General features: G+C 36.4%; 1 protein-coding gene across 3 annotated transcripts in view; it reads left to right on the top strand.

The window, feature by feature from the left end:
* PTCHD4 (patched domain containing 4) overlaps positions 1–13933 on the top strand; it is a 206938-nt gene extending 193005 nt beyond the window's left edge. For all 3 annotated transcript variants that reach the window (XM_055136099.1, XM_004605845.2, XM_055136098.1), the window contains one exon: positions 11721–13933. In XM_055136099.1, coding sequence (XP_054992074.1) covers positions 11721–13354 — 1634 coding nt within the window. In that variant the 3' untranslated portion in view covers positions 13355–13933. The remainder of the gene's footprint in view (positions 1–11720) is intronic.
* The last annotated feature ends 12307 nt before the right edge of the window (positions 13934–26240 follow it).

Raw genomic sequence — 26240 nt, 5'->3', positions numbered from 1 at the left:
GTTTCTCCTCATACTCACCAATGAATATTTTACATTTCTATGACAATAGTCATTCCAAGTGAGAAGTAATATACATAGCAAGTTTTATTTGGAATTCTCTAATGATAACTGACCTTTGTTTCTTGATTAATTATTGTATGATAGAAATGGGCAAGACAAAGACCACGAGGTTTATCACATGGAAATCCTTGGAAGAAATCTGACAGAATAATATTTATCCTAAAAGGACGATCAGAATTTCTGACAATTTCCATTCATTGAAGCTACATTTCATGCTGTAACACTGAGGATCCCAAAGCTTGTTTGGCCTACTCCCACAATTCCAGGGGAAAAAAAAATCATTTGGTGTCTCTGTGGAATCTACCTTTTTAAATGAACAGAAACTGCCCTCTCACTGCACCTGAGGTTACTACCACTTCCCTCAGTTGTTCCAGCAGAGGTTCAATATCATGCATGTCGGGAAACACTGCTCTAGTGTAATATTGTTATAATGGCCAGATGGGCTTGGGTTCTTGACAGTCAAGCAGTCAAGAACAGAAAGCAAAGGACTTGAGAGTATATGGCCAAATTTAGAAAAGTCTTTATTTAAGAAAAGAAAAAGAAAAGGGAAAGGAACCCAAGAAATTCCCAGATTATGAGAGAATTCTCCTGAGAAGAATTAAAAAAAAAATATGAAGAACGCTTTCTCTTTTTATACCTTTTTCTACAAAGAGGGCTGAGTGAGTATTTCTTTATCTAGTTTAAAGGAAGGGCTGGAGCAATAGCACAGCGGTAGGCGTTCGCCTTTCACACGGCTGACCGGAATTCGATTCCTCTGCCCCTCTCAGAGAGCCCGGCAAGCTACCGAGAGAATTGAGCCCTCGCGGCAGAGCCTGGCAAGCTACCCGTGCATATTGGATATGCCAAAAACAGTAACAATAAGTCTCTCAATGAGAGACGTTACTGGTGCCCGCTTTAAAGGAAATGGGCTGGCAAAATAAGAGTGAGGATGGTAAGATGATTATCACAGTGTCCTGTTATCCAGATTATTTGGCAAGCTAGGTATTTAGGCAGAGCTCAGGTTATCCATGTTATTAAATAACCCCTAAGCCCACCCTTGTGACAGTCAATGCCAATGCTTCCTTTCCTTAGGACCATGTTCCTAATCTCCCCCTGGCTGCTTCCCTTTGGACCCTATCAATATCATGATTGTCTGTCATTTCTCTTCATAACTTCAAGTACAAAACACAGATTTGGCCATAGTGTATTTTGTGCCAATAGCCAACCTCCCGAATGAAAGTTCACTCACAAATTAAAAAGAAAAAGCTAACATATTGAGCATTTATTGTTACAGAAAACACTTCCTGCGGATTATCTCGAATATTCTCAGCCCTATGGTTGCTTGCATTTTTTGTGCCACATGTGAGGAATGTGATTCTAGGAGGTTTCATGTTGAAGTTATTCAGTTAGAAACTCACGGACTGGGGTTTGAACCTGAATGTGAATACAAGAGTCTGAATATAAGAACATGAATAAGTGGATACAAGAGCCCCCCCTCTGCCACACCCATTGTCTACTAGCCCCGGCTTTCAGTTATCTCTTCTGACATAGTGCCCGTTTATCAATTAATATTGGAAGATCAAACTAATTTATGGGCTGCGGAAGGGTAAAAGGTGATACCAAAAGATGCTCTTTTTGACTGGAAAGGAAGTATTCGTTAGGGAGCATTCTAATAAAATAGTTCAATTGCTTGAGACTGACCCTATAAGAAAAGATCTGCTTGCGAGTCTCCTCAGGGTTAAAGAAACTCAGCCAGCAACTCTGCTATGTCTGCCCCTGAAAATAACTGGCTTGTTTCATGAATTGTTGAATAAATTAGTGACAGAAAAGCTTTCTTTCAGCTTCTTTCCAGCTTAATTTAGGCAGTTCTAGTAGCTTATTCAGAATAGGAATGACACTTATGAGGAATATCTCAATTAGTTGAATCCAGTTAGCTAAAACTCTGCAATAGTAGCATTTTTTTTTCCACAATAAAATTCTACAGAAAAACACCTTTTTAAAATAATAATCAGAATAGGCAAGTTTTAACTTTCAACTTTTGCTCTAGATCTGGGTCATCTTTAACCCAAACCTCCATATTTCTAAAACTATACACTATATTTATAAGAGTGCTAAATTGTGTGTCAAATATTTGTTCTTAGCAGCTCGTGACTGTGCTTCTTCTAATGCAAGAAATCTTTGAGGTTGTTGTTATTATTTTCTCCATTTTACAGATTGCCATATGCAGTCATAGAGTTGTTAGTTCAAAGTTGCATATTGACTAGATGGTCATCAGGAAGCTTAAGCCCGAAGAACTTGGTTTTTCCAATATGTCAAAAACTGGGCTTGCTCTTCCAGTCCATGTTGTCCCTTGAACATACAGTTCACTTGCTTGACTCTGTGTTGCTTTGTTTGCCTGCTGCCACTCTGGAGAAGCCTGTGTTCTTTTGGACCTTGTACTTCTCTCTCTTTCCCTCCAAATCTTTCTAAATAAGTTTCAATAAAAACTATTTTAAAAAAGTCTTTCTAGTGTTCAAAGAGATCAGTGCCCACCTCTCCACCTCAAAGCTTCCTTAGACACTGACTCAGGATAAAATGAGGACTGGCTTGATAGCACAGCGGGTAGGGCATTTGCCTTGTAGGCGGCAGACCTGGGTTCTTTCCTCTGTCCCTCTCCGAGAGCTTGGCAATCTACCAAGTGTATCCCTCCTGCACGGCAAAGCCTAGCAAGCTACACGTGGTGTATTTGATGTGCCGAAAACAGTAACAACAAGTTTCACAATGGAGACGTTACTGGTGCCTGCTCGAGCAAATCGATGAACAATGGGATAACAGTGCTACAGTGCAGTGTTAAGTATATGATTCCATAAATAATATGGAATAATTCATATTCAAAAATTATTTCATTGTGTATCAAGTAATTCTCTGAGCACATGGCAACTGCTATCTTATTCATCTCCATTATTAACTGTTTATAATAGACTTTGGTTTTATCCCCAGTTTCCAGGTGGAAGCATGATGCACATAAAAAATTAACAGATTTTCCCATCATCATACCACATAGTGATGGAGTCAGAACTGAGACCAGAATGTGTTCTCCGGAGCACATCCATTTAATTGCTCTGCACATTGCCTTTTTCTCCTTGTCTTTTCTAAGGACTGTATATAAAAGAGAAATAGGTCTAAAGCATTTCAGAAAGACCTTCTACATACAATAAAGTTAATCAACCAATAAAATTGTAATCAAAAAGGAAGTTCTGGCTGATTAATTTGATGACTATTCAAACAATCAGATGATCCTTTTTCTTGAGATTTCTCTGTGTTCTCTCTGTTTCTCTCTAGAGAGAACTCCATTCAGGCCATGAAATGTTTTTAATCCATCCTCATTAGCGAGAAAGGCAACAAAACAATCAAAGAGATTTCTGAAAACTTGCCTTTGAGGCATTATGTTTTTATCTAGTATCTGTCCCAGAACATGAAGATAGTTCCTTAAATTATATTTATTAAAATTAAAATAACACCTATTTTACATTTTCTAAGTAAGATTCCTTCCTTTTGAAATGTTTTCTAATGATGGAGATAGACAATTTAAGAGCATTCTCTAATTCTTGGAGGCACAGAATCCTAAGTCTACACTTTACTTTTATAGAAGAATCCCAAAGCTTATAATTACTGAACCGTTAAATATATACATATGAATACAATGTGATTCTTAAGTGGTGTAAATGGAAGTTATTAGACTTCAAAGTGGTGATATTTTACCATATCTTCCTAGAAAGAAGTACTTGAAAATATTTTTCAAGTCAATTAATTTAAAAAAATTTTTTTCACTAAATAGCTTGGATTCAAAAATATTATCTTAATAGTCTTTTCTTCAAAGTGTCTGTATTTCATTTTTCATTCTTTTGTATCATCCTTTTTAGGTGTTTTGTTCTATTTCAAAGATAAAATCCTTTTAAAATATTTAAAAACCCAGGGAGAGAGAGAGAGAGCAATTAATCAGATGCTTGCCTTGCATATAGCTAATCCTCATTTGACCCACTCCATTGATGGTCTCTCTAGCACACCCAAGAGTGATCTCTAAGCGTAAAACCTGCAGTAAGCCCTAAACGCAACCCATCGTGCCCCCTAAATCCAATCCAATCAAATTCTCTTGCCAATTGTAAGATTTTCAGTTTCTACAATTGTAAAAATCATAAGCTTTTCACCACCCATTCGTATATCTTTGTTCTTTCCTAACTGGAGCACTATCTTTTAGGAGTCAAAGATATATCACAGAAGGTAAAGCTCTTGCCCTGCATGTGACTGACTGAATTCAATCCCTGGCTTTGCATATGGTCCCCTGATCACTGCCAAGGTGATTCCTGAGCACAGAGCCAGGAATAAGCCCTGAGCACCTCCAGGCATGGCCGAAACATGCAGATGGAAAGAAAGAAAGAGAAAGAAGGGAAGGAAGGAAGGAAGGAAAGAAGGAAGGAAGGAAGGAAGGAAGGAAGGAAGGAAGGAAGGAAGGAAGGAAGGAAGGAAGGAAGGAAGGAAGGAAGGAAGGAAGGAAGGAAGGAAGGAAGGAAGGAAGGAAGGAAAGAAGCCAGTACTCTGGAGTCATCAGAGTATCATCCCAACATGAGGTACATCATTTCTCCTGTACTTTATAGCTCTCTACCAAAGCAATAACAGCAGAAATATATATATTTATTTTAATTTCCAAAAATGCTCATTATAGAATGCCAATGTCTTTAAAAAATGAAGGTTTTACTATTATAATTGAATGAACTTGCAGTGAGTGATAGCTCACTAATAGAGATGCATACCAATAAACACCATGGAGCACTTAAGGATGAGTTTATTGAATTCACTTATTCATTGGGATTTTTGCAATATCAGATGAATTGGAAGAATATTCAGAAAGACACGGGTGGTTCATGTCAGGAGGAAAGATTGATTAAACTCTCTCAATAATTGTTTTAATTAGGTGAGAAAAACCAAAACCTTGCTAAATTGGCAGGAAAAGAATCAACCATTCCTAACACGAGTCTTGGATTGAGGATGTTGTTCTATTTCTATTTTTGTTCATATTTTTCTTTGGGGCTTATTTGTGATAGTGGAGAGCTTATTTTGTTTCAATCCATCCTGTTGGATGCATTTCATAGAGATCTTGCTTGATGCTATTCTCCTGGACTCTTATCATAGTTCCAAACCACTCTGGGTGTCAGACCAGCCTCTGGCAACATCCAAATCTATGTGACAACATCCAGACATTTTTTTTTCTCAGAAAGAAATGTATCATTTAGGTGGAGGGTATAGCAGTAAAGTTTTGCATGTATTTTACCCATTCCGTCTCCAACACCTCACAATCTCCTGAACATTGCTGAGTACAGCCCTAGAGGCCTCCAAGCACTATAGGGAGTGGCCCTGGAGAGCCCGCACCCCTGGGAGAGCTCAGGGATGCAAAACACTGCAGGCAGCTCGCTCTTCTGGCTGGCTGAGATGACTGGTGGGGCCCCTGGGGCCTCCTGAGCACCGCTTTGAGAGGGCAGCTCGGAGAGAGAAAGAGAGAGCAATGTACTGTTTCATAGAAATTTTATTTCATATAACTTAAAAGACAGAGAAAGCACTGAAGAAAAACTTGAAGCTTTATGGCAGTCTTTGATCTTCTGACTGGGAATGGCAAGGAGAGGGAGAAAAGGGGACCACAGGTCATGGAGATGTGCGGACCCCTGTGGTGCTTTAGTTCTTGGCAGCATCAAGGTTCTGCAGCTACAGAAGCTGAAAACAAAGCACTGGGGTTCCCTCACCCCACCCCCGCCTCCACCCCCAGTATCAAAAAAGTCAGCAACGCTAGGGCCAAAGCAACAATACCGCGGATAGGGTATTTGCCTTGCATGTCCATCCGCTGCACCTCATCTGGTCCCCCGAGCACACCAGGAGTGATCCTTGAGCGCAGAGCCAGGAATAAGCTCCAAGCAGCACCGGATGTGCTCCCTAGCCCACCTCCCCCAAAAAAGATTTCAAAACTGGCATCACAATTCAAATCATTTCAAACATTCTCCGTGATAAACCATGCAGTTGCCCGCAGTATGGGACTTGCAGTGCAGCAAGAGCCTGTGAACACACCAAAACCTCCTAAGCATCCAGAAAGGTGGTTCCGAGCCGTGGGATTTTACAGAGAAGAAACCACATTACAAAAAAAGTGAATGACAAGTTGAAATAAAACTTCTAAAAACCCTGAGCATAATCATAGTGTGAGGAGGTAGGAGATCTGAAACTTAAACATGAGCAAAATTATTTAGTTTTGGTCACTGTGCATCACCTTGACTGTAACAGTAAGCATAGAGGTTTAAACCACCCCTTCTCCTTTCTCTACTGCTGTCTCTCTCACCTCTCTTATATGCATATCTGTAATATGTGCATTTATGCATAAATATGGGTATATATCATGTGTATGTATATAAATGATTTTTTAAAAATTTTATATATATATAGCTATAAAGTCCTTAAAATGACAGTACAAACCTTGGGATAAGTCTGTATGGTTTTGGGTTTTCTGTTTATTTTGTTATTGCTGTTTATTAGGGGCCATACTCAATGGTACACAGGAGCTACTCTCAGTTCTGTTCTAGAGGTTGCTCCCAGTGGTACTCAGGGGGCCATGTACAATGCCAGATATCAAACCAAGGCCTCCTGAATGAAAGCATGCATTCAGCCTATTGAACTATCTCTCTGACCCCTGTATGCTTTGTAAAAAACACAGAATCAGGATATGAATAAGATATAGAATAGTACTGAAAACTCACACAGGGGAAAAAAAGTGTTGCAAAAACGAGTTCTGATCCAAATTCCATTATGAGTGACTGGGGGTTGGGGGCTTGGGTGAAGTTACTCTATCGCCGGACATTCTCACACAACCAGATCAGTGCCCTATAATTCCACTCAGTCCTGCCACTACTTGCCCAGAGTATCATTGACTCTCAGAAGCTGAGAGTTCAGTTCTAAAAGACTCCCCCCAAAACATGCACCACCACTCCCTGTACCAGTGGTGAGTCCAACTGCCATCTGTCCTTCTGACCTACTGGCTATAAATCAAAGGTTACAGCCACTTCCTCTTTGGGTTCAATTAATTTGCTATAGTAGCTCTTAGAACTCAGAGAAGTGTTTTATTTACTATATTATTAGTTTATTATAAAAGATGAGACTAGAATCAGATGAAGCAGAGCCTGGCAAGCTACCTGCAATATTTCCAATATGCCAAAAACAGTAACAATAGGTCTCATTCCCCTGACCCTGAAAGACACTCCAATTGTTGGAAAAGATGAGTAAGGAGAGGCTGCTAAAATCTCAGGGCTTAGTGTAATAGAGATGTTACTGGTGCCTACTCAAATAAATCAACGAAGAACGGAATGACAGTGATACAGTGATTGAATTTGAAGTCTATAGTTCCCTGAACACAACTAATACAATTGTAAAGATGACAATAAGGGGCTGGAACAATAATATAGTGGGGAGGGCATTAACCTTGAATGCAACTGACCCCGGTTCGATCCCTAGTAACCCATATGGTCCCTTGAGCACCACCAGGAGTAATTTCTGAGTGCAGAGCCAGGAGTAACTGCTGTACATCGTCAGGTGTGATCCAAAAAGCAAAAAAAAAAAAAAAAAAAGTGGGGGGAACAATACAATTTTTAGTAACTAATTAAAAGATACATCTTATGGAACCATCTTAGATCAAGAATTGCAGCTGAATTAATTCAGTCAGAGTTTAGTGGAATCTGGGGCTGGAGTGATAGCACAGGGGTAGGGCATTTGCCTTGCACGCAGCCGACCCAGATTCAATTCCCAGCATCCCATATAGTCCCCTAAGCACACCGCCAGGAGTAATTCCTGAGTGCAGAGCCAGGAGTAACCCCTGTGCATTGCTGGATGTGACCCAAAATTTTTTTTAAAAAATGTAAAAAAAAAAAACAGAGTTTAGTGGAATCTTCTGGGCGACTATCATTTTGCCAGATGTTCTGCATAGTATAAAAAGTACTGTGAAATGCATCCCATCACCTTGAAGAGTTTCCAGTTAAACCAAAGTCATTGAATATACACTGAAAAAAACTTTTTGATTTTTAAGCAAAAATAGCATTTGGATGGATAAATGCCAAAATAAGTATTCATACACTTAGAAACTAAAGAAAAGCAAAGTTTATTCTGTCTGGCATTACAGAGATGGTATTGTAGAAGACGATAATTGGCCTAATAATTAACAGAACAAATAGAATTTCTATATGACCAGCAATGAAAGTAAAAGTAATGAAAGACAGAAAGGCACCATGGAAAAAATAAAATAAGATAAGACTGATCCTAGGCAGTTTATGGAGGAAGATAGAAAAAATAATCTGGATAAAACAAGTAGTTGATTTCAACTACTAAGAATCAGTCAAATGGGGCTGGAGCGATAGCACAGCGGTAGGGCGTTTGCCTTGCACTCGGCCGACCCGGGTTCGATTCCAAGCATCCCATATGGTCCCCTGAGCACTGCCAGGGGTAATTCCTGAGTGCAGAGCCAGGAGTGACCCCTATGCATTGCTGGGTGTGACACAAAAAAGTAAAAAAAAAAAAAAATCAGTCAAATATGGTGAGAATAAAGTGTATCCATAGGAATACCCTGAAAATAATGTAAATGAGATAAATTATACCATCCACGCGCTTTGTGGGTAGGTGAGACAGTACAGAAGTTAAAGTGGTTGCCTTGCACGTAACCAAACCTGGTTTGAGCTCTAATACACCATATGGTCCCCTCTAGCACCACCAGGAATAAATCCCTGAGCAGCCAGTAGTAAGCCCTGAACTGTGCTGAGTATGGCCACCAAACCCAAATAAACAAGCAAAAAAAAAAAAAAAAGCCACCTTATGTTTGTAAAGGAAAAAAAAACACCTCATATTTCTGTTCAGTATTTAGCACACTTGAACTGACTACTTAATCTATTGTTATTTAATATCATCTTTTCATATGTACATATCTTTATTCTGTATACAGTGGCAATCTGACCTACATAGTATATCTACCATTACATAAAAGTGACCATTAGCAAAGTCAAGCCAAATTTAGCCGCAGGTTTTCCCCCCTCTTGTGATTACAAAGATAGCAAGAGCCCTCATTTCAGTAGAGAGGTGCTCTAGTTAAAGAATTATTTTAATTACCTTAACTAATGTCCTAATATTATGTTTTTGCCAAGGGAATAAGATAATGCAAGCATTCTGTTTGGTCAAGGAATTTTGCGAACGATAGAAATGAACAAATGATGTTAAGACTCACGAGGCAAAATATCCTCTCTCTTTTTCACTTTCTCTCTCTCTCCTCATCTGTCTATATGTATATATATTCTATATATTTATATGTTGAACTAGTAATTAAATGCAAGAAGAAATGAAAGACCTTGCCTCAATAAAGAAAAACTTTATATCTAAAATCAATGTTTATATCCCTGTGTATTTGTTAGGATAATCTGAACTTACCTGTCTAAAGTCCTAGAAAGGAGAAATTCAGAGTATAGATAGGATTTATATCTGGCATAAGAACAATAAAGCAATAACAATAATTAATAAAATGCACAAAATGGAGAGATCATTGTTTCTTCACAATAATATATTAGTGTTATATATATAAAGCTATAAATAGTATAGTCAAATTAATTATAAGGCAGTAACTCTTAAATCTCCATAAAATATATTTTGATAAATTGCAACTCACATACAAAACTTTGTTAGCTGGGAATAGATATGATCTTATCTACAGTGGCATAGCTAAAGTGATTTGTTTTTTTGTAAGAGATTTTAAGAATACTGTAAACCAGGGTTGTTATTAGTGACTCCATGAAGTCATTTAGGAAAGTTTTTTCTGGCTTCCTAAAAGATACCCTTAAAGGCATCCAGATATACTGCTCAGTATCACTGTAGCACTGTCGTCCTGTTGTTCATCTATTTGCTCAAGTGGGCACCAGTAACGTCTCCATTGTGAGACTTGATACTGTTTTGGCATATCGAATATGCCATGGGTAGCTTGCCAGGCTCTGCCGTGTGGGCGGGATACTCTCTGTAGCTTGTCAGGCTCTCAGAGAGGGATGGAGGAATCGAACCCAAGTCACTTGGGTCAGCTGCATGCAAGGCAAATGCCCTACCTGCTGTGCTATCACTCCAGTCCTTTACTGCACTATGAAAAAAAATTATCACGTGAACTAACCCTCCTTAGGTAGGCTAAGAAATAAAGTTCTGAATTATTTATTTATACATATGAATAAAAGTAGGAGAAAGGGAATTATTATGCAGGCATTTTTAATTTTATCAATAATAGGTAGTGTTGATAGTAAGACCCTAGAGTATTAAATGTTTGTTAAAGGACTAAGAATTAGGTGTGAATCAGATAACACATCTATAACATATTACCTCGGTATTTAGTTTCCCCATAAAGTAAATTTTTCAGATTTTCTTGGAGATGATCATTTCACACTTTCTTTTTATCTAATGGACTAATTGGAGAAAAATTCAAGTATACCTTTTATTCATTTATTTAAAAAAAAGTCTGTGTGTAGTATTACATTTTTTACAAGGCCAAAAGTGATCTATGCTTTTCTATTACAGAAAGACACTAATTTATCTTTGTATAATATGGTAACTGACAGCTAATTTAAAAAAGGAAAAATGTCAGATATGGTATAATACTTCTACTTTTCCAGTTGCTTTCTGGTTTCTGCTTTCAGCAAAAGATCAAGTCGTAGCATCTTAATAACATTTCTGTTTGGGGGCAGAGCATGTAAAAGCAGCTTCATGTCTGATGGTATCTGGTAATCACTGTGTTAAAAAAAAATACTTGTTGAATAAACTTTTTACCTATTTACTCTTATCAAAGTGTATGCCAAAGTTGGTTAAGAAGGAATAATCTGGGGCTGGAGCTATAGTTCAATGGGTAGGGCATTTGCCTTATACACGGTGACCCAGGTTTGATTTCCATCATTCCATATTGTCCCCCAAGCACCGCCAGGAGTAATTCCTGAGTGTATGAGCCAGAAGTAACCCCTGTGCATCTCCAGGTGTGACCCAAAAAGAAAAAAAAAGGAGCAATCTCCATAGAGTTTAGAAAGCAGTATTTAACCACCATCTTGTCTGTAGAAGCTTGCTTATGAGAGAAAATGCTTGCTTAGATCTTTCATTCTGAAGAACTTGTCCCCATCTGATTTTTGACTCATATTTGATGCTTCTTTATCATATCTATAGAATTGGTTTCTAAGTCATTTGTACAATAAGCAAATTACTGCCATTGTAAGATCTACTTGAAAAAATGTTTAAGTATTTAAAGTCATCTTAGAGTTTCCTAATCTGCATGCAAGGCTGTTTGAAGAGGAAGTTGTGAATTATCAGTCAACCGGTCAAGAACTGAAATGATGTTCAGGGACACTCAAAGATGCATGAATAATAATAATCCCAACCCTTTGCCAACTAATGAACCATTTGGGGAGACACTATATTGGGAGGAGGGAATCACATAATTAACATATTTAAATTATTAAATTAATAAAATTTGCTTTGCCCAGAATACCAGTTCATTTTGGTTTTGATAAAGTCAAGATATGGACCACTCTTAGGTAGAGACAATATAAAAGGAACTCGCTTGAACATAACAAGAAATAAAGATGATTATTTTTTTTCTTCTTTTTAAAAAATAGGTCATGGAACTAAAGGAGTATTTGAGCTGCTATCTGGATGGCGGAGAACTAGAGAGAATTTACCCTTCAAAGACAGGGTGGCTGATGCCTATTCTGATGTGATGGTCACCTACACCATGACCAGCTCCCTGTACTTCATTACCTTCGGCATGGGAGCCAGCCCATTTACAAACATCGAAGCTGTGAAGATTTTCTGTCAGAACATGTGTGTCTCCATCCTATTGAACTACTTCTACATTTTCTCCTTCTTTGGCTCCTGCCTAGTTTTCGCTGGCCAACTAGAGCAGAACCGCTACCACAGTATATTTTGCTGTAAGATCCCTTCTGCTGAATACCTGGACCGCAAACCTGTGTGGTTCCAGACAGTGATGAGTGACGGGCATCAGCAGACATCCCATCACGAGACGAATCCTTACCAGCACCATTTTATCCAGCACTTCCTCCGTGAGCACTACAATGAATGGATTACCAATATCTATGTGAAGCCGTTTGTGGTCATTCTCTATCTCATTTACGCTTCCTTCTCCTTCATGGGGTGCTTGCAGATCAGCGACAGAGCGAATATCATCAATCTGCTAGCCAGTGATTCCCCAAGTGTTTCCTATGCCTCCGTTCAGCAGAAATATTTTAGCAACTATAGTCCTGTGATAGGATTCTACATCTATGAGCCCCTTGAGTATTGGAACAGCAGTGTTCAGGAAGACCTCCGAAGACTCTGCAGTGGGTTCACAGCAGTCTCCTGGGTGGAGCAGTATTACCAGTTCCTGAAAGTTAGCAATATCAGTGCCAGCAACAAGAGCGACTTTATCAGTGTTTTACAGAGTTCCTTTTTGAAAAAGCCGGAATTTCAACATTTTCGAAATGATATCATCTTCTCAAAGGCAGGGGATGAGAGCAACATCATAGCATCTCGTTTGTACCTGGTGGCTAGGACTAACAAAGATAAACAGAAGGAAGTCATTGAAGTGTTGGAAAAATTGAGACCCCTGTCCCTCTCCAAGAGCATTCGATTCATCGTGTTCAACCCTTCCTTCGTGTTCATGGACCATTATGGTTTGTCTGTCACCGTGCCTGTGCTGATTGCAGGCTTTGGTGTCCTCCTGGTGTTAATCCTGACATTTTTCCTTGTGATTCACCCTCTGGGAAACTTCTGGCTAATTCTTAGCGTCACCTCAATTGAGCTGGGTGTTCTGGGTTTAATGACATTATGGAACGTCGACATGGACTGCATATCTATTTTGTGCCTTATCTACACTTTAAATTTTGCCATTGACCACTGTGCACCACTGCTTTACACATTTGTATTAGCAACTGAGCACACCCGAACACAATGTATAAAAAGTTCCCTGCAAGAGCATGGGACAGCCATTTTGCAAAATGTTACTTCTTTTCTTATTGGGTTGGTCCCCCTCCTATTTGTGCCTTCGAACTTGACCTTCACACTGTTCAAATGCTTGCTGCTCACTGGGGGCTGCACACTTCTGCACTGTTTTGTTATTTTACCTGTGTTCCTAACTTTCTTCCCCCCTTCCAAAAAGCACCACAAGAAAAAGAAACGCGCCAAACGAAAGGAGAGAGAGGAAATTGAATGCATAGAAATTCAAGAGAATCCTGATCACGTCACCACAGTCTGAAGGGTGTAGACTAATGAATTATTTTTCTTTACCAGTATTGCACAATGATGCAGGGCAAGTAAAGCTCAGACCTCAGAGGCTTGGGCTGGCCAGGGATAATAAGGCAAGCCAGATCAAGAGTGAATTATCCATCACACACAAGGTATCCACTTCCAGTGGGGAAAGAAGGAATCAAAGAAGGGGGAAAGTTATTTGTAACCGTGTTCTCCACTAAAGATAAGTTTTGGGATAAAACCTTAGAGCTGTTCTATGGGACGGGTCAATCAATAGAATGCTGGAAGTCAAAAAGGAGCAACTGCATTTAGAAAGAAAATGCTCGAGAGAGATGGAGAAGATAGGAAAGGGGACCTCCAAATAAGAAAAAAATAAAGACATAAGAAATGTCAAAACTGCTGTGGCACTTTTCATATTTGCTTTTGAACGGGCTGGTCAAGGAAAAGCTATGCACTTGGGAAGTATGTATTTATTTCTGTCCAAACCAAAGGACTTCCCAATCCACTTGATGCATACATATATGTATATATCAATATATACATATACCTAGAATTGTCTTTAGTGTACATTGGCATTTGTGTGAAGGAAGTTTTTTTCCCAGAAAGTCAAATCAGCCTTAGTCAAATATAGATATATTAAAACCCATTCAAAATTCATTTGTTTCAGTAGCAGGAACATTAGTCAATTACCTAAAAAGCAGAATTTAGCTGTGAGCCCATTCAGTTCTATATATTATGTTGTATATCTATGAGATTCTTGCTTTGAATAGCTTACCAAAAATCACCATAGCTTTTGAATTAATAACCATATGTACAAGTTTATAAATCTCACATTAAAGCTAAATAGTTGATACGGCTTTTAATTGGCTTTTAATAGTCTTCTATCTTTTGGAAGGCTGATTTTACTGCTTTCAGAGAGTTTACCCACCACGAATAAGTCCTTTGCACATATCACTCATACATACGTGTACTGGGTTACACTAGTATGCAATGCTAGTGTGTTTGTGTGTGTATGTGTATTGAGATATTCAATAATCACAGTATTGTCATCTTAGGTGATAAAAACATACTGCCATGGACTGTAGATATAGGAGAAAGGAGACAAAACTAGAAAGTTGTAGAGTGAAATAGAATCAAATGAGCTATCTCCAGAAATCATGTGTAATCAACTGAGTCCTAGTGTAAGAAAAATATTCTATTCCTATAAAATCAAGAATGTTCCTTGCATTAATATCTGGAACATAAATCCAGGCCACAACCACTATAGTTAGTAATGGTCACTATTACTAATGCAATATCATTTTGTAGCTTCTTGCTAATACCATTGTTTTTACATTATTACCTAGAAAGTGCTCACTGCTCTCTACAGGTGGTATATTAACTGTTGAAATACCCTTGAATGAAATGTACTGAAATAATTGTTTTCATTGAGTTAAACATTTCTCCCCAACAAACAGACTTAACTTTGTGTATACTTATTTGGATTAATGCTGTGTTGCTTCCCGCACTGAAAACTCCTAGAAAATTTCTTTCCTGTACCAAGCAGTAAAAGAAGTTAATTATCAGGCAGGGCTCAACAAATGTCCAATGTTCTATAAAGTCTACTAGCAATCTCTATACCTAGAAGAGAGCTATGGTTTCCCAGCAAATTTGGTAGTATATTTTAATCAAATTAAAATATTAACATCTAAAAGCAACTACAATCATTGAAATCCAGAAAAGATATTCATTTTGGTTACAGTGCTTGAAATTAAGTTTATTAGAAATAACAAAACAAGTATACTTTTTCAAATAGAATTTACAAGAATAATAAGAAAAAATAATTATCTTTAAATGAAAAACATGCAATCAAATTGTATTTTATTGAGTGAAATTGATTTTGTCCTACCTTGAGGTTCTTGAGTTTAGTAGAAATAACCCCTTGATTGTGTCCATAATACCAATGGAGTGTGGAAAGTTATTGCTATAATCATAGTTACTCCTTTTATATTTTTGTCCTAGCATTTTGCCTCCTGGATGGCTCTTTTTGGTTGAATTGGTGTTTGGCACTAGCAAACCTCCAGACCATGATCTCATATCTAAATATATTGAGGATCTGATTTTTGTAGAGGAGGGGGATATTTCTTTTATGTTTTACTGATTATTTGTGAATATTTTTATATTTCTCTTGCAAAGATGAGAAGAAAAGAGATGAGATTTTATTGTCATTCCATTCTTCCATGATGTGCCATACTCCATTCATTTACCAATTTTGAAATGGCTTGTCTATATGGGGTTTTTTTCTTGATAAGAGAGTTATCATGGACAATTCTGCATGCAAAGATTGGCAGGCTGATTTATAAAGAAGAAACAAGCATGCCATCAATTGCCAAATACATATAAGGATAGTGTTTGAATGTCATGCTTCCATATACACCATTTCTATTTGGATGGAGAAAATATTCTTAGGTTATATCTTTCAGGAGTAAAGAAACTAAGATAAATGTTATTTTTTTACTTCTTAAGTGACTGGAGGGGTAGGATTTTGGAAGGGACATTATATTTTCCAGGACACCATGTAACTCTTTAGTGAACTGTAGCAATAATTCATTGAACTGGAATTCTTTTCTTTGTTCTGGAATAGTTAAAAAGCCACCCCAAAATGCCCTAACTCAATCCTGGGATGTAATTTAAATCTAAGAAGAATCTGAACACCATCTGACCTCCCAACCTCACTGTGAAACAGACATTTTCAAGAATTTCATATACTGAATGCCAGGATATATTCTACAGTATGACATCATGATTTGCAGGTAACGCCCAACCTCTGCCTTTTTGGTATCTTCTGTGCAATTCTTCATTGCTTTTCAAAGTTACTCCCATCATTTGGTCCATTTGTGAAATGCTGATGGTGTTTGAATTGGCAACTCATCTATTGCTAGAAGATGAAGAACCAACTTCTAAAGGTGAAGAAACTTGTGGAAAACAACTCAAATACACAAAATTTTGTATCTATTTGAGTTGCAGTTTTCTTGGAAAGAGAGATCTCAAATTTGCCAAAAGTATCATCTTTTATGAATTCAAAGTGGAATATGGATTTGTTTCTTCCCATTTGAATTTAAAAGTACATAAAAACTCCACTCTCTATGATGGTTAATAAAGCTTCAAAAAGTTACATAAATTTCAGAAAGAGATTTAGCTGAAAGTTATTTCTTCACTTCTCTTGGTAAAAGGTAATCATATCCTAACTTAAATATTCCTAACATTTTTAACTAAAAGTGTGTTTAAATGCCATCTTATGATTTCTTTGAAGACTGTGCATAAATATTCTACAAAAGAATCACTCTCCACCACAGGTGTTTTGTGTGAGTGTTCCTTTTGCATTGGACTCCTATTTATTTCAACAGCATTTGGGTTTTAACTTGTGAGGTTGGAAGACATATGACAAGTGAAGCGCCAATATTGCTATAATAGCCATTTTTTGAATATTGAATTCAGGAGGGTTGAGAGCTTTGCCCATTTTGTAATTACCCATTGCACTTTCCCATTATATGCTAATCCTTCTGGGCTTGTGGTTAGAGCTAAGGATTAACTATTACCATTCAGAATTACATGTATTTTTATAAGTTGACTGTAAATATTATAATTACAGTCACGTATTTTTATGACCAAATAGTTATGAATGCCCAGCACTATGCATGCACTGTTATTATAATACATAGATTTTTAAAAATGCTATTTTCATGGCTATTGCACCTTTTATTAAATTCTCAATCACCTACCCATAAATGCCTTGTAGGTTTTTGGTCACCGGAACCTAACATACACAGAAAGTTCCATCCCAGGGGAAACTATTTTAAAATTATTTTCCTTAATGCCAATGGCAGCAACATCTACGACATCCTCTGGACAATTTTAGATGCAGATCTGCCTTCCAAATTAAGGATAAAACAGATTCTTCGTTATCGTGTACTTAATTCGGTATTTAGAATCTTATGGTGAGTCAGACATTTGATGGCATGAGTTGAAACTTAGCTATTGTCTCCTGGACATAGGAGGACTCGTTATTTTAACCCCCCATCACAGGAATCTTTCTCTATTCAGACTTTTTTTATGTTTACAAATGGCTTTGATAGTGCTTTTCAAATATAAACCTGAAAACCTGCATTTATTCAAAAAGAGATTTGGAACACTTTTATTCCCTATAAAATCAAAATCAGAAAACCTCCTTGCTCTTTTTGTGTCACAAAAAAATTTTGTGACAAATTTTGGCATTTATTCTAACCATATCGATAGCTAAATTTTTATGCTTTGAAAACTCCCCATCTTAAATGTAAATATAAATTTCAGCTTAATCATTATGGTGCAAGCATTCACATCACTCTAAGCAATGTTCTCCCAATATATTGTGTAGGGGAAAATTGAGCTAGATTTTGTATTCACTGATTTATTTTCAGAATCATAATTGAAAATGTAATGACCCAAAAAGAAAGTATTAAAATCATAAATTAAAGAAACAAAGCATGGGTGGGCCTATATGAAAAATAAAAACAGTAAAATGTTTCTGTTTTCTAATCTAAATCATCATGGTTTGATCCACCATCATATACTAGAAGGACAAGAGCTGATATAGTATTCTGTGCTCTAAATGTTGTCGAGTTAGATTGGATAAGATTTGGGAAAGATTTTGAAGGATATTGAGAAATAAGTCATAGTTTGTAGGTGATAGGACAGTTAAAAAAATTCGACCATCATACACAGTTTAGGACACTGCATAGTATTTGAGAACTATAGATTCTTAATTCCTAGTAAAATTCTCCATGTGCAAATATAGCCTACTTGATTATTGTCTTCTTGTTTGTCAAATTCATGACCTAGCCTTCACAGGGATCTCATTCCTGAATTTCCAAATATGAACCAGAGCCATAGATGATTTTGTTCATAGAAGAGTAAGGTAGGAAGACTCCTTGACAAGAAACTCAAGTAAGTCAATTAAATGCCCAGATGTAAATTATTCATTCCTAAGGAAGGCTATTGGCATTGCTAAGATTTTACATGTCTTTGAGATGTATTAAGTAATACTTTTTTGACATCCCTTCTCTGACCGAAGGAAATCTTTGTGTTGCTGGTAGGAAATGACTTGATTTTCTTATGAAATATAAAACAATTCAAAGAGAAAAAATAGATAAGCTCAAAAATCATATGCCAGAATACTACAAATGGCTAGACTGGGTAACATAACATCTCTCTGCACCTCCGATGATGTTGTCAAAATTCAATAGTTATAGACTAAAGTTAAAACCTCTACAAGATTTATATTTTAATATAGTTATGTATATATAAAATCATTTCCAATTTTGCACTTTCATAAATCATAGAAAATCAGTTCCTACTATTTTTTTAAGTTTTTCCTAAGAAAGTCCTCATAAAGCATGCTAATTATGAAGTATTCAAAATCAGAAGGAAACTTCAGAAACAGAAGTTTGAAGGGAAAAAAACCTACAGTTGTTTTTGATTCTCACTCTGTAACATATCTTTGCTGATCCGAGATTGAGTTTTGGGAAATCAGTTGTTAACTGCATTGAGTTTTCCACACAACTAAAGGTGTGGCCAGGTAGAATAGTATGGTTAATTCCTGTCTATTATCATAGTTATTAGAATAACAATATTACCCCTGAGGCTCTGTCAAGCCAATGAAGAAAGAGGACTTTTTGGAGAGTACATTGAAGAATTTTCTGAGGGCTACGATGACAGACTGTTCTGAACGAAATGCAAGTGGAATTAATGGCATACAGTTATTTTACAACCCTGTATAAATTTATTAACTTGGATTTTTTTCAAAGGCAGCCTGAAGAATATTGAGGGAAGTATCTAAGTTATCTAATGTTAGGTGGTCAACAGAACTTATCCACCGTCATTCTATTTGGTAAATTCACTGATTATCAGTACTCACATTAAGAGGGTTGACAAATGAGCCAACTATTATTTCCACGCATTTTCAGGTACAGTAAAATAATTATCTATTTGAAACAAAATAAAGAAACACCACTATCTGTTCTTCACAAAAGTGAAAGTGCTAGGTACTGATAATTAACCTTAAAAACAACTAATGCAAATATTCCAAGGTTTAGTAGAGTCTGAGCAACAATTTTATTGTATTTTCCTGTTAATTGTGCATATTTTTCAACAACAGACTTTTTGCTCTTAAATAAGAAATCTGTCACAGCTTGTCAAAGGCAGAGATCTTTCCAAGCTACCTCATAAAGTATTAAAATTCAAAATGTCATGCAACCTTTGATCAAATGGCAATATATCAAAAAGCCACAAAGCAATATTATTTATCACCTCCCCTTGATGCCCTTTCACTTTGTGAATTTAGACTATGTTACATATTAAAGGAACACTTTACTTACTACTTACTAAAGTTACTAGTATTAAACACTTCAATTTTCTTTTAAACTAGATTGTTTGCTTTTAATCAGGTTTTGAAACAAGACCATTTGGAAACATTAGAATCAATGTGAAGAAAGTCACTAGAAAGAAATATTCTTCAGCCCACACATAAGTATATTGTTGACATGCAAGTAAAAGTTGAGTACTTACCTTTTAAAAAAAATTATTTTCGCTTTAATGCTTTGGGCAGGAACGATAGCACAGCGGGTAGGGCGCTCATCTTGCACACGGCGGACCCAGGTCCGATTCCTCCGCCCCTCTCGGAGAGCCTGGCAAGCTACCGAGAGTATCTCGCTCACATGGCAGAGCCTGGTAAGCTCCCCGTGGTGTTTTCTATATGCCAAAAACAGTAACAAGTCTCGCAATGGAGACATTACTGCTGCCCGCTTGAGCAAATCAATGAGCAACGGGATGACAGTGACAGTGACAGTGAGTCAACACCCAGTATGGTTTCCTGAGCCCTGCCAGGAGAGACGCTTGAGCACAGAGTCAGGAGTAATCCCTGAGCTTTAATGCTTTATGATTTTATAGTACTGTCAATGGTAAATTTCTATGCATACGAGATTCCGATATTCCAACACCAAGTCCTTCTCTATTTCCCTCTACCATGAAAATTTTCTTTTCTTCCCCAAAACAAAAGCCTCAATGCTCTTAATCTTAGCTAAGCAAAAGGATACTTCAACAAATGATAAAATGTTCAACTATCAGCTTCCATTATCTTATCAATACATTTTTCATAGGAAACTGCTATTTGCAGATGGCCAACCCTATGAGGACATTCTTTTTGTATCATTATTATTAACATTATCAAAATTTAATTTGGTATTGCATTAATATTTTTTAATTTGGGGGAGATCTTGCTAATCGTATTAGGGCCTAGAATTACTCCTAGTGATAATCAAGAGGTCATGTGAGTTTGAACTTGGGGTCTTATGGTTGCACACAAGGCATGTGCCCCAATTTTTGGAGCAGCTTTTCCTACTCTGAATTAATATTTTTATATTTTATTTGAGGCACCATAAATTATAATACTATTAATTATAGGATTTGATAAAACGTTTCAGAAACACCCCTTTCACCAGTATTTGCTCTTTCCAGCATTGTTCCTTGCTCTCCTAACTCTATATCTCTTTACTGTTCCCTCCCAGTACCCAACTTGCTACTAAAGACCAGTTCTCAGTGACTGTTACCTTTGGGCATTTGTTATCCCCTTACTATGTTTCTTTATGTCCAAAATTATGAAAGAACATTTGTTTTTAATGTTCTATAGCATTGGGCTTATTAGTATAGTTCATTCATGGAAGCAGCATCATTTATTACTCCTAAAACAGTAGAAATATATCAGGAAGCTCTGAAAAGCTCTCTGTTCTGTAATTCTATACCTTAGACTCTAAAACTAAAGATACCATTTGAGGAATCCTTAAAAAAGAAATTTAAACAAAATGCCAAATCACAAAATATCACTTAGGTAATAGTTCTATCTCAAAATAGCCTTGATGTAACAAACTGCTGAGTTCTTAGTTTAGGTCTTGCTAGAAAATAAGTGCCCTCACATGAGTACTTTACAAGGCTCTTAATTGACTGAATTTATCCACAAGTGAAAAAATTTTATAAAGCAGGTTTTATAGCCATAATAAAAATAACTTAATAATAAATTTATCATAGGTATGTACACATGTACTTAATAATTTAAATTCAAAATTGTGTTATAACTATGTTTGTATTATTAATATTTTCATACTTTGACTATAAAGATATAATTTTAGGTAATTTCTCATAACTACTCTAAGAATTAGCACTTTGATGACAGGTATACTGTTGTAACATTGTACCCCTTTTCATACCAATATTTACACTCATAAAAAATGTTACCTCAATTTTTAATAAAAACTATTGTCTAAAGTTGAAAGATAAAAATTATTTTAGATAATGATAAATTCTTAATTACTTGAAAAAATGCAATCTCAGCTATATTTACTACAATACCTAAGTAATTCAAGATTTCTGTAAAAGTTACTAGTAGTGTTTATGATTATATTGACTTTTTTATTTTAACAATAACAAAACTCTAGTTTCTTAATCATTGTGACATACAGCTATCATGCTAAAATAGAGAGACAATAAATAGATATTTGTTCTTTAGCCCCTAGGGTCAATTGATTTCCCCAGTTATTTCATGGTTATAATCTCAAATTCTGCAAGCTAAGAAATTCTTAGATTCACTACAATTTTTTCAGTTTCTATTGCTAATATTAAATACCCACAGAAAGTCATAATGCCTGACTTCCTCTTCTCATTTTAATAGGATCTTTGTCTTCCAATCTGGTAGGAAAAGGTTTTTCTCTATGCTAAAAAACAAATCACCTAAATAATCATTTTGTGAAATAACAATGTAAATTTATACTTATTCATTATTTAGTGAATCACAGTTCCCAAAATTATGGTTAGCCTTAAATCTTTTCAGTAATTCACAAATTATTATATTATTATAAAATAATGCCATATTACATATATACATATATCAATTATTGTTGCATGGTTAGGATAAGGCATTCTGAAGCAAATACTAAAATTCTTAATGTTTCTTAAAAATCTTAATGTTTCATAAAATCACAAATATCTCTACAATTATTGAAATATTGAGATTGTTCTTTAAGATCACCATTAATCATGTTAATTTCAAATCTAAGATAATTTTCATCAATTCAAAAAGAATCTGCTCAAAATTCTTCACTGTATTACACTGTTTAATACAGGAAAAAAAACTGCAAAAATACTTTAGTTAGGGCTGGAGAGATAGTACAGGGTTTAATTTAAGCAGTATTCATGGGGCAAATCCAGCACTGAATGTTTCCCAGACTGAAGGGGGTGGTCCCTGGGCACAAAAGTACTTGAATCAAGATTTTCTTATCAGGTGAAAACTGAATTGGTGGCTTTTGTGCAGGATACTTCCTCACATAGCACATCCTTCAGGCTGCATATGGTAGTACTATTTCTGGACAGTGTTATTCAAGAACTATTAGCACCATTTCTATGTCTTTAAACCAAAGATGTTAAATCTCTGACTATCCAAGCCCATCACTATCTGATGAGTAATGTGATGACTTTATATGGAATATGTAAGTGACCAGGATTTGAATATACCCAATGTCAAAATTATGTTAGAACTATTTAATAATTGACAATACACTATAGAAGCGTTTCTCATTTCTTTGAATAGACTAATCGAGTATCCTAATAATATTTAATCTTAGGTAGTTTTTCACGTTTTCTTATGCAAAGATATCCAAAATTTGTATGGAAATGGTTCAGTTTATTCGAAGGCATTGCTCTTTTCATGTTTATTACTTTAGTTTGCTTTTTTGTTTAAATATGTTCAATTTTATTACAAAATAATTTTTCTTAGAGAAATTAAAATATATTTACTTTAGGAAAGAATGAGCATTACTATAAAAGGATAAAATAAGAAATAGTAAAATTTATCTGTAGTAAATAGCAAATAGTAAAATTTGTAAATGAATATGCAGATGATTGTACCAGCAAACCCTAAAATTTGGAAGAAATATTAACTATTCAGTGCTACTTATATGTATATCAAGCTGAAATTCCACACTGATTTTAACAATAGTCACTCACCTGACACAATATCTTTTAGCTTAGCAGATACTTACTAGTTAACTATTCAAGGAAGAAATAAGTTAAATCATCTGCTTAGATGATTTCAACTAGGTAGATGATTTCAACTTGTTGGCACTTGGCATAATGAAGTGAATTAATTATCTTAATCTGTGAAGGGCATAAGTGAATATTTTTGTTAGTTTTATTTTCTGGAATTGTCCTTTTCAGCCAATTACAGAGGAAGAAATCCCCTCACAAAGGAAGAACTTTAGATTTATTGAAACTGTCTTTCATAATGAGATTAAGTTCAAGAGCCTAGAATAATCTTATAATGAAATGAAAAGGAATGTAATTTGGCATAAAGAAAAATATCAAAGGACAGAGGCAATAAACAAAATGGGTTAGAAAAATGAAAAAAATCAAAACTCTGAAGAAGAAAATCGCTGAACCGATTTTTTTGTTTAGTATCTTTGTATGATAGTCATGTAGTTTCTGTTGGAATAAACATAATTGAAGGAGTGAAAAAAACGTTTACATGGCTATATCTCTAATACTTTGTTGCCTAGTAGGGTCAAAGTTACTATAGAGAAGAGGGTCAAAATTTACTATAGAGAGGTAGGGAGACAGACAGCTTCAAAATCTAAAGCAGATGTCTGGTGGGCAGAGATCCCAGGTTTGATGTCTGGCACTGAGTGGCCTTTGGAACACTGTTAAGGTAGCTCTCTCGGTCCACACTGCCAAGTGGGGTATCAAGTAGAGTAGTCCCCAGTTCCCCTGAGCACAGCTAAAGTCTCTTCCCCTCTGCACACACACAAAAAAAAAGATATTTGCTGTGGATCTCTATATACCTGTAAATTGCTTGGGGTTGCATCAATTAAATTAGCAAATGTTTAGAGCACTCATAATGGTCCTATACAAAATGCAGAGAAAGATATGGATATTCATAGCCCTTTCCTTTGATGTGAGTATGAGCTACTGATGAAATCTCTGGTTGGGATGCTTAAACAAGGAAAAGTAATTATCGTGAATTGATTCACACTGAAGCTTGGATACTATATAAAAGAGATGGGGTGGGGTGTGGAGGCTAGAATACTCAACATTATGGAATAGCAGTGAAATCCAGGCAGACTAAAAGGTTGTCCAAGATGAGGGTTGGTACAAATGAGACCACTGGAACCCAAAGGAAAATTGCTACAGGTGAAGAATTACAGAGTCAGCATCATCAAGATAAGAGGGAGTCGGAGTGGTATGAATAAAAAGACTGTTCTGAACTCTATTCTGAGACTTGAATACAGTGAAAAGTTTGTACATCACAAACTTTTGATGTACAGAAGAACATCACAGCGTTCTTTTTGTGTTTTATCAAGGATCTCAAAACTTGGCAACATAACGTAAATTTCTGGTTTCTATTGTTTAGGTTATGCTGTTTGCAAGAGACAATTTGGGGCATAAGTTTGACTCACCAGGTAATAGTAGAACACCATCTGTATTCTGTCGTGGATGTGTGACACACTAATGACACCAGTGTTTCTCAAAGAGTAAGGTAGTAAAATGGGTATGTTGAAATTGACACCTGGAACAGGAAAATAACTGCAGGAGGCTTGGATTCAGTCTCCAAACTATATGGCTCCCAGAGCACTCCTGGCTAGTGCTCCAAAACAAAGCAAAACATTCATCTCACCAAGTCAAGATGAATATAAATCCATGCAGCCACAGCCAAAACACACACACACACATACACACACACACACACACACACACACACATTTCCAGAAACATTTGTGCCACCTTACTCTGGACACCACATCCCTGCTCTGGATGTGTGATCTCTACATTTTGGCCTTGACCTTTCACCTCCACTCCTTACCCCCCCACCTCTCTCTCTCTCTCTCTCTCTCTCTCTCTCTCTCTCTCTCTCTCTCTCTCTCTCTCTCTCTCTCTGTGTGTGTGTCTGTCTCCGTCTCTCTCTCTGTGTCTCTCTCTCTTTCTCTCTGTCTCTCTTTCTTTCTCACACATCATATTAATACTCTCCTTCAATGAAACTATTCTATTTAATTGTCAAACAATGGAAAACTCAGGCAAAATAATTTGTAAGCTCTCAGTGATTTTGATTTGAAGCAAAATTCAAAATATAGTGGCTTAGACTAGCAAATTAACAAATTCAATCAAGTAATACCAGCAGGGTTCTAGTGTTGAGTGAGGACAGGAAAGGCAGAAGGCAAAAACAACTATCTATAACTAAAACACAACCCATAACATGTAAAAGTCATAAGAGAATGCAAAAAGTTTACTCTAGTCAAATCTGGTCGAAATGCATTATATTTAAAGTAGTATCTAAGGTAAGGTAAGATTTTGGACCTGAACATCTCCCAAAATGTGAACAGTCTAAGCAGAGTCATAAAGAAATAAAAGCACATAATGTTCTGTTAGTCACTGAATTCAATTTTGCTTGAGTCTATTTTCTGGTATAGAAATTGAATCTGTACCAGCAGAAAGTTTGGTATTGGGCCATGAATATCATAGTGAAGAATTCATATTGTATTTGATAGACTTTCAACATACTTCAGGGTTTAAAAAATATTTTTATTTAGGCATCATGATTTACAAAGATATGGACCATAGAATTTTAGGTTTTCATTGTTCCAATTCCAGTCCCACCACCAGTGCCGGCATCTCTCTGCCAGGTTCCTCCTCCACACCCCCACCCCAATAAGCTCACTTCCTTAACAAGCATATTCTAAAGTTTAACTACTTTAGTTTGGGCCCCCAGCTAGCAGTCATATTGGCCCTAAAAATATTCACTTAGAAGAACATGTGTTCATGTTCTTTTATTCATTGAATTG

This window comes from Sorex araneus, chromosome 4 (genome assembly GCF_027595985.1).
Source record: "Sorex araneus isolate mSorAra2 chromosome 4, mSorAra2.pri, whole genome shotgun sequence".
Taxonomy (NCBI): domain Eukaryota; kingdom Metazoa; phylum Chordata; class Mammalia; order Eulipotyphla; family Soricidae; genus Sorex; species Sorex araneus.
The sequence above is the reverse complement of the archived record's forward strand: the minus strand, read 5'-3'. Positions and strand labels throughout refer to the sequence as shown.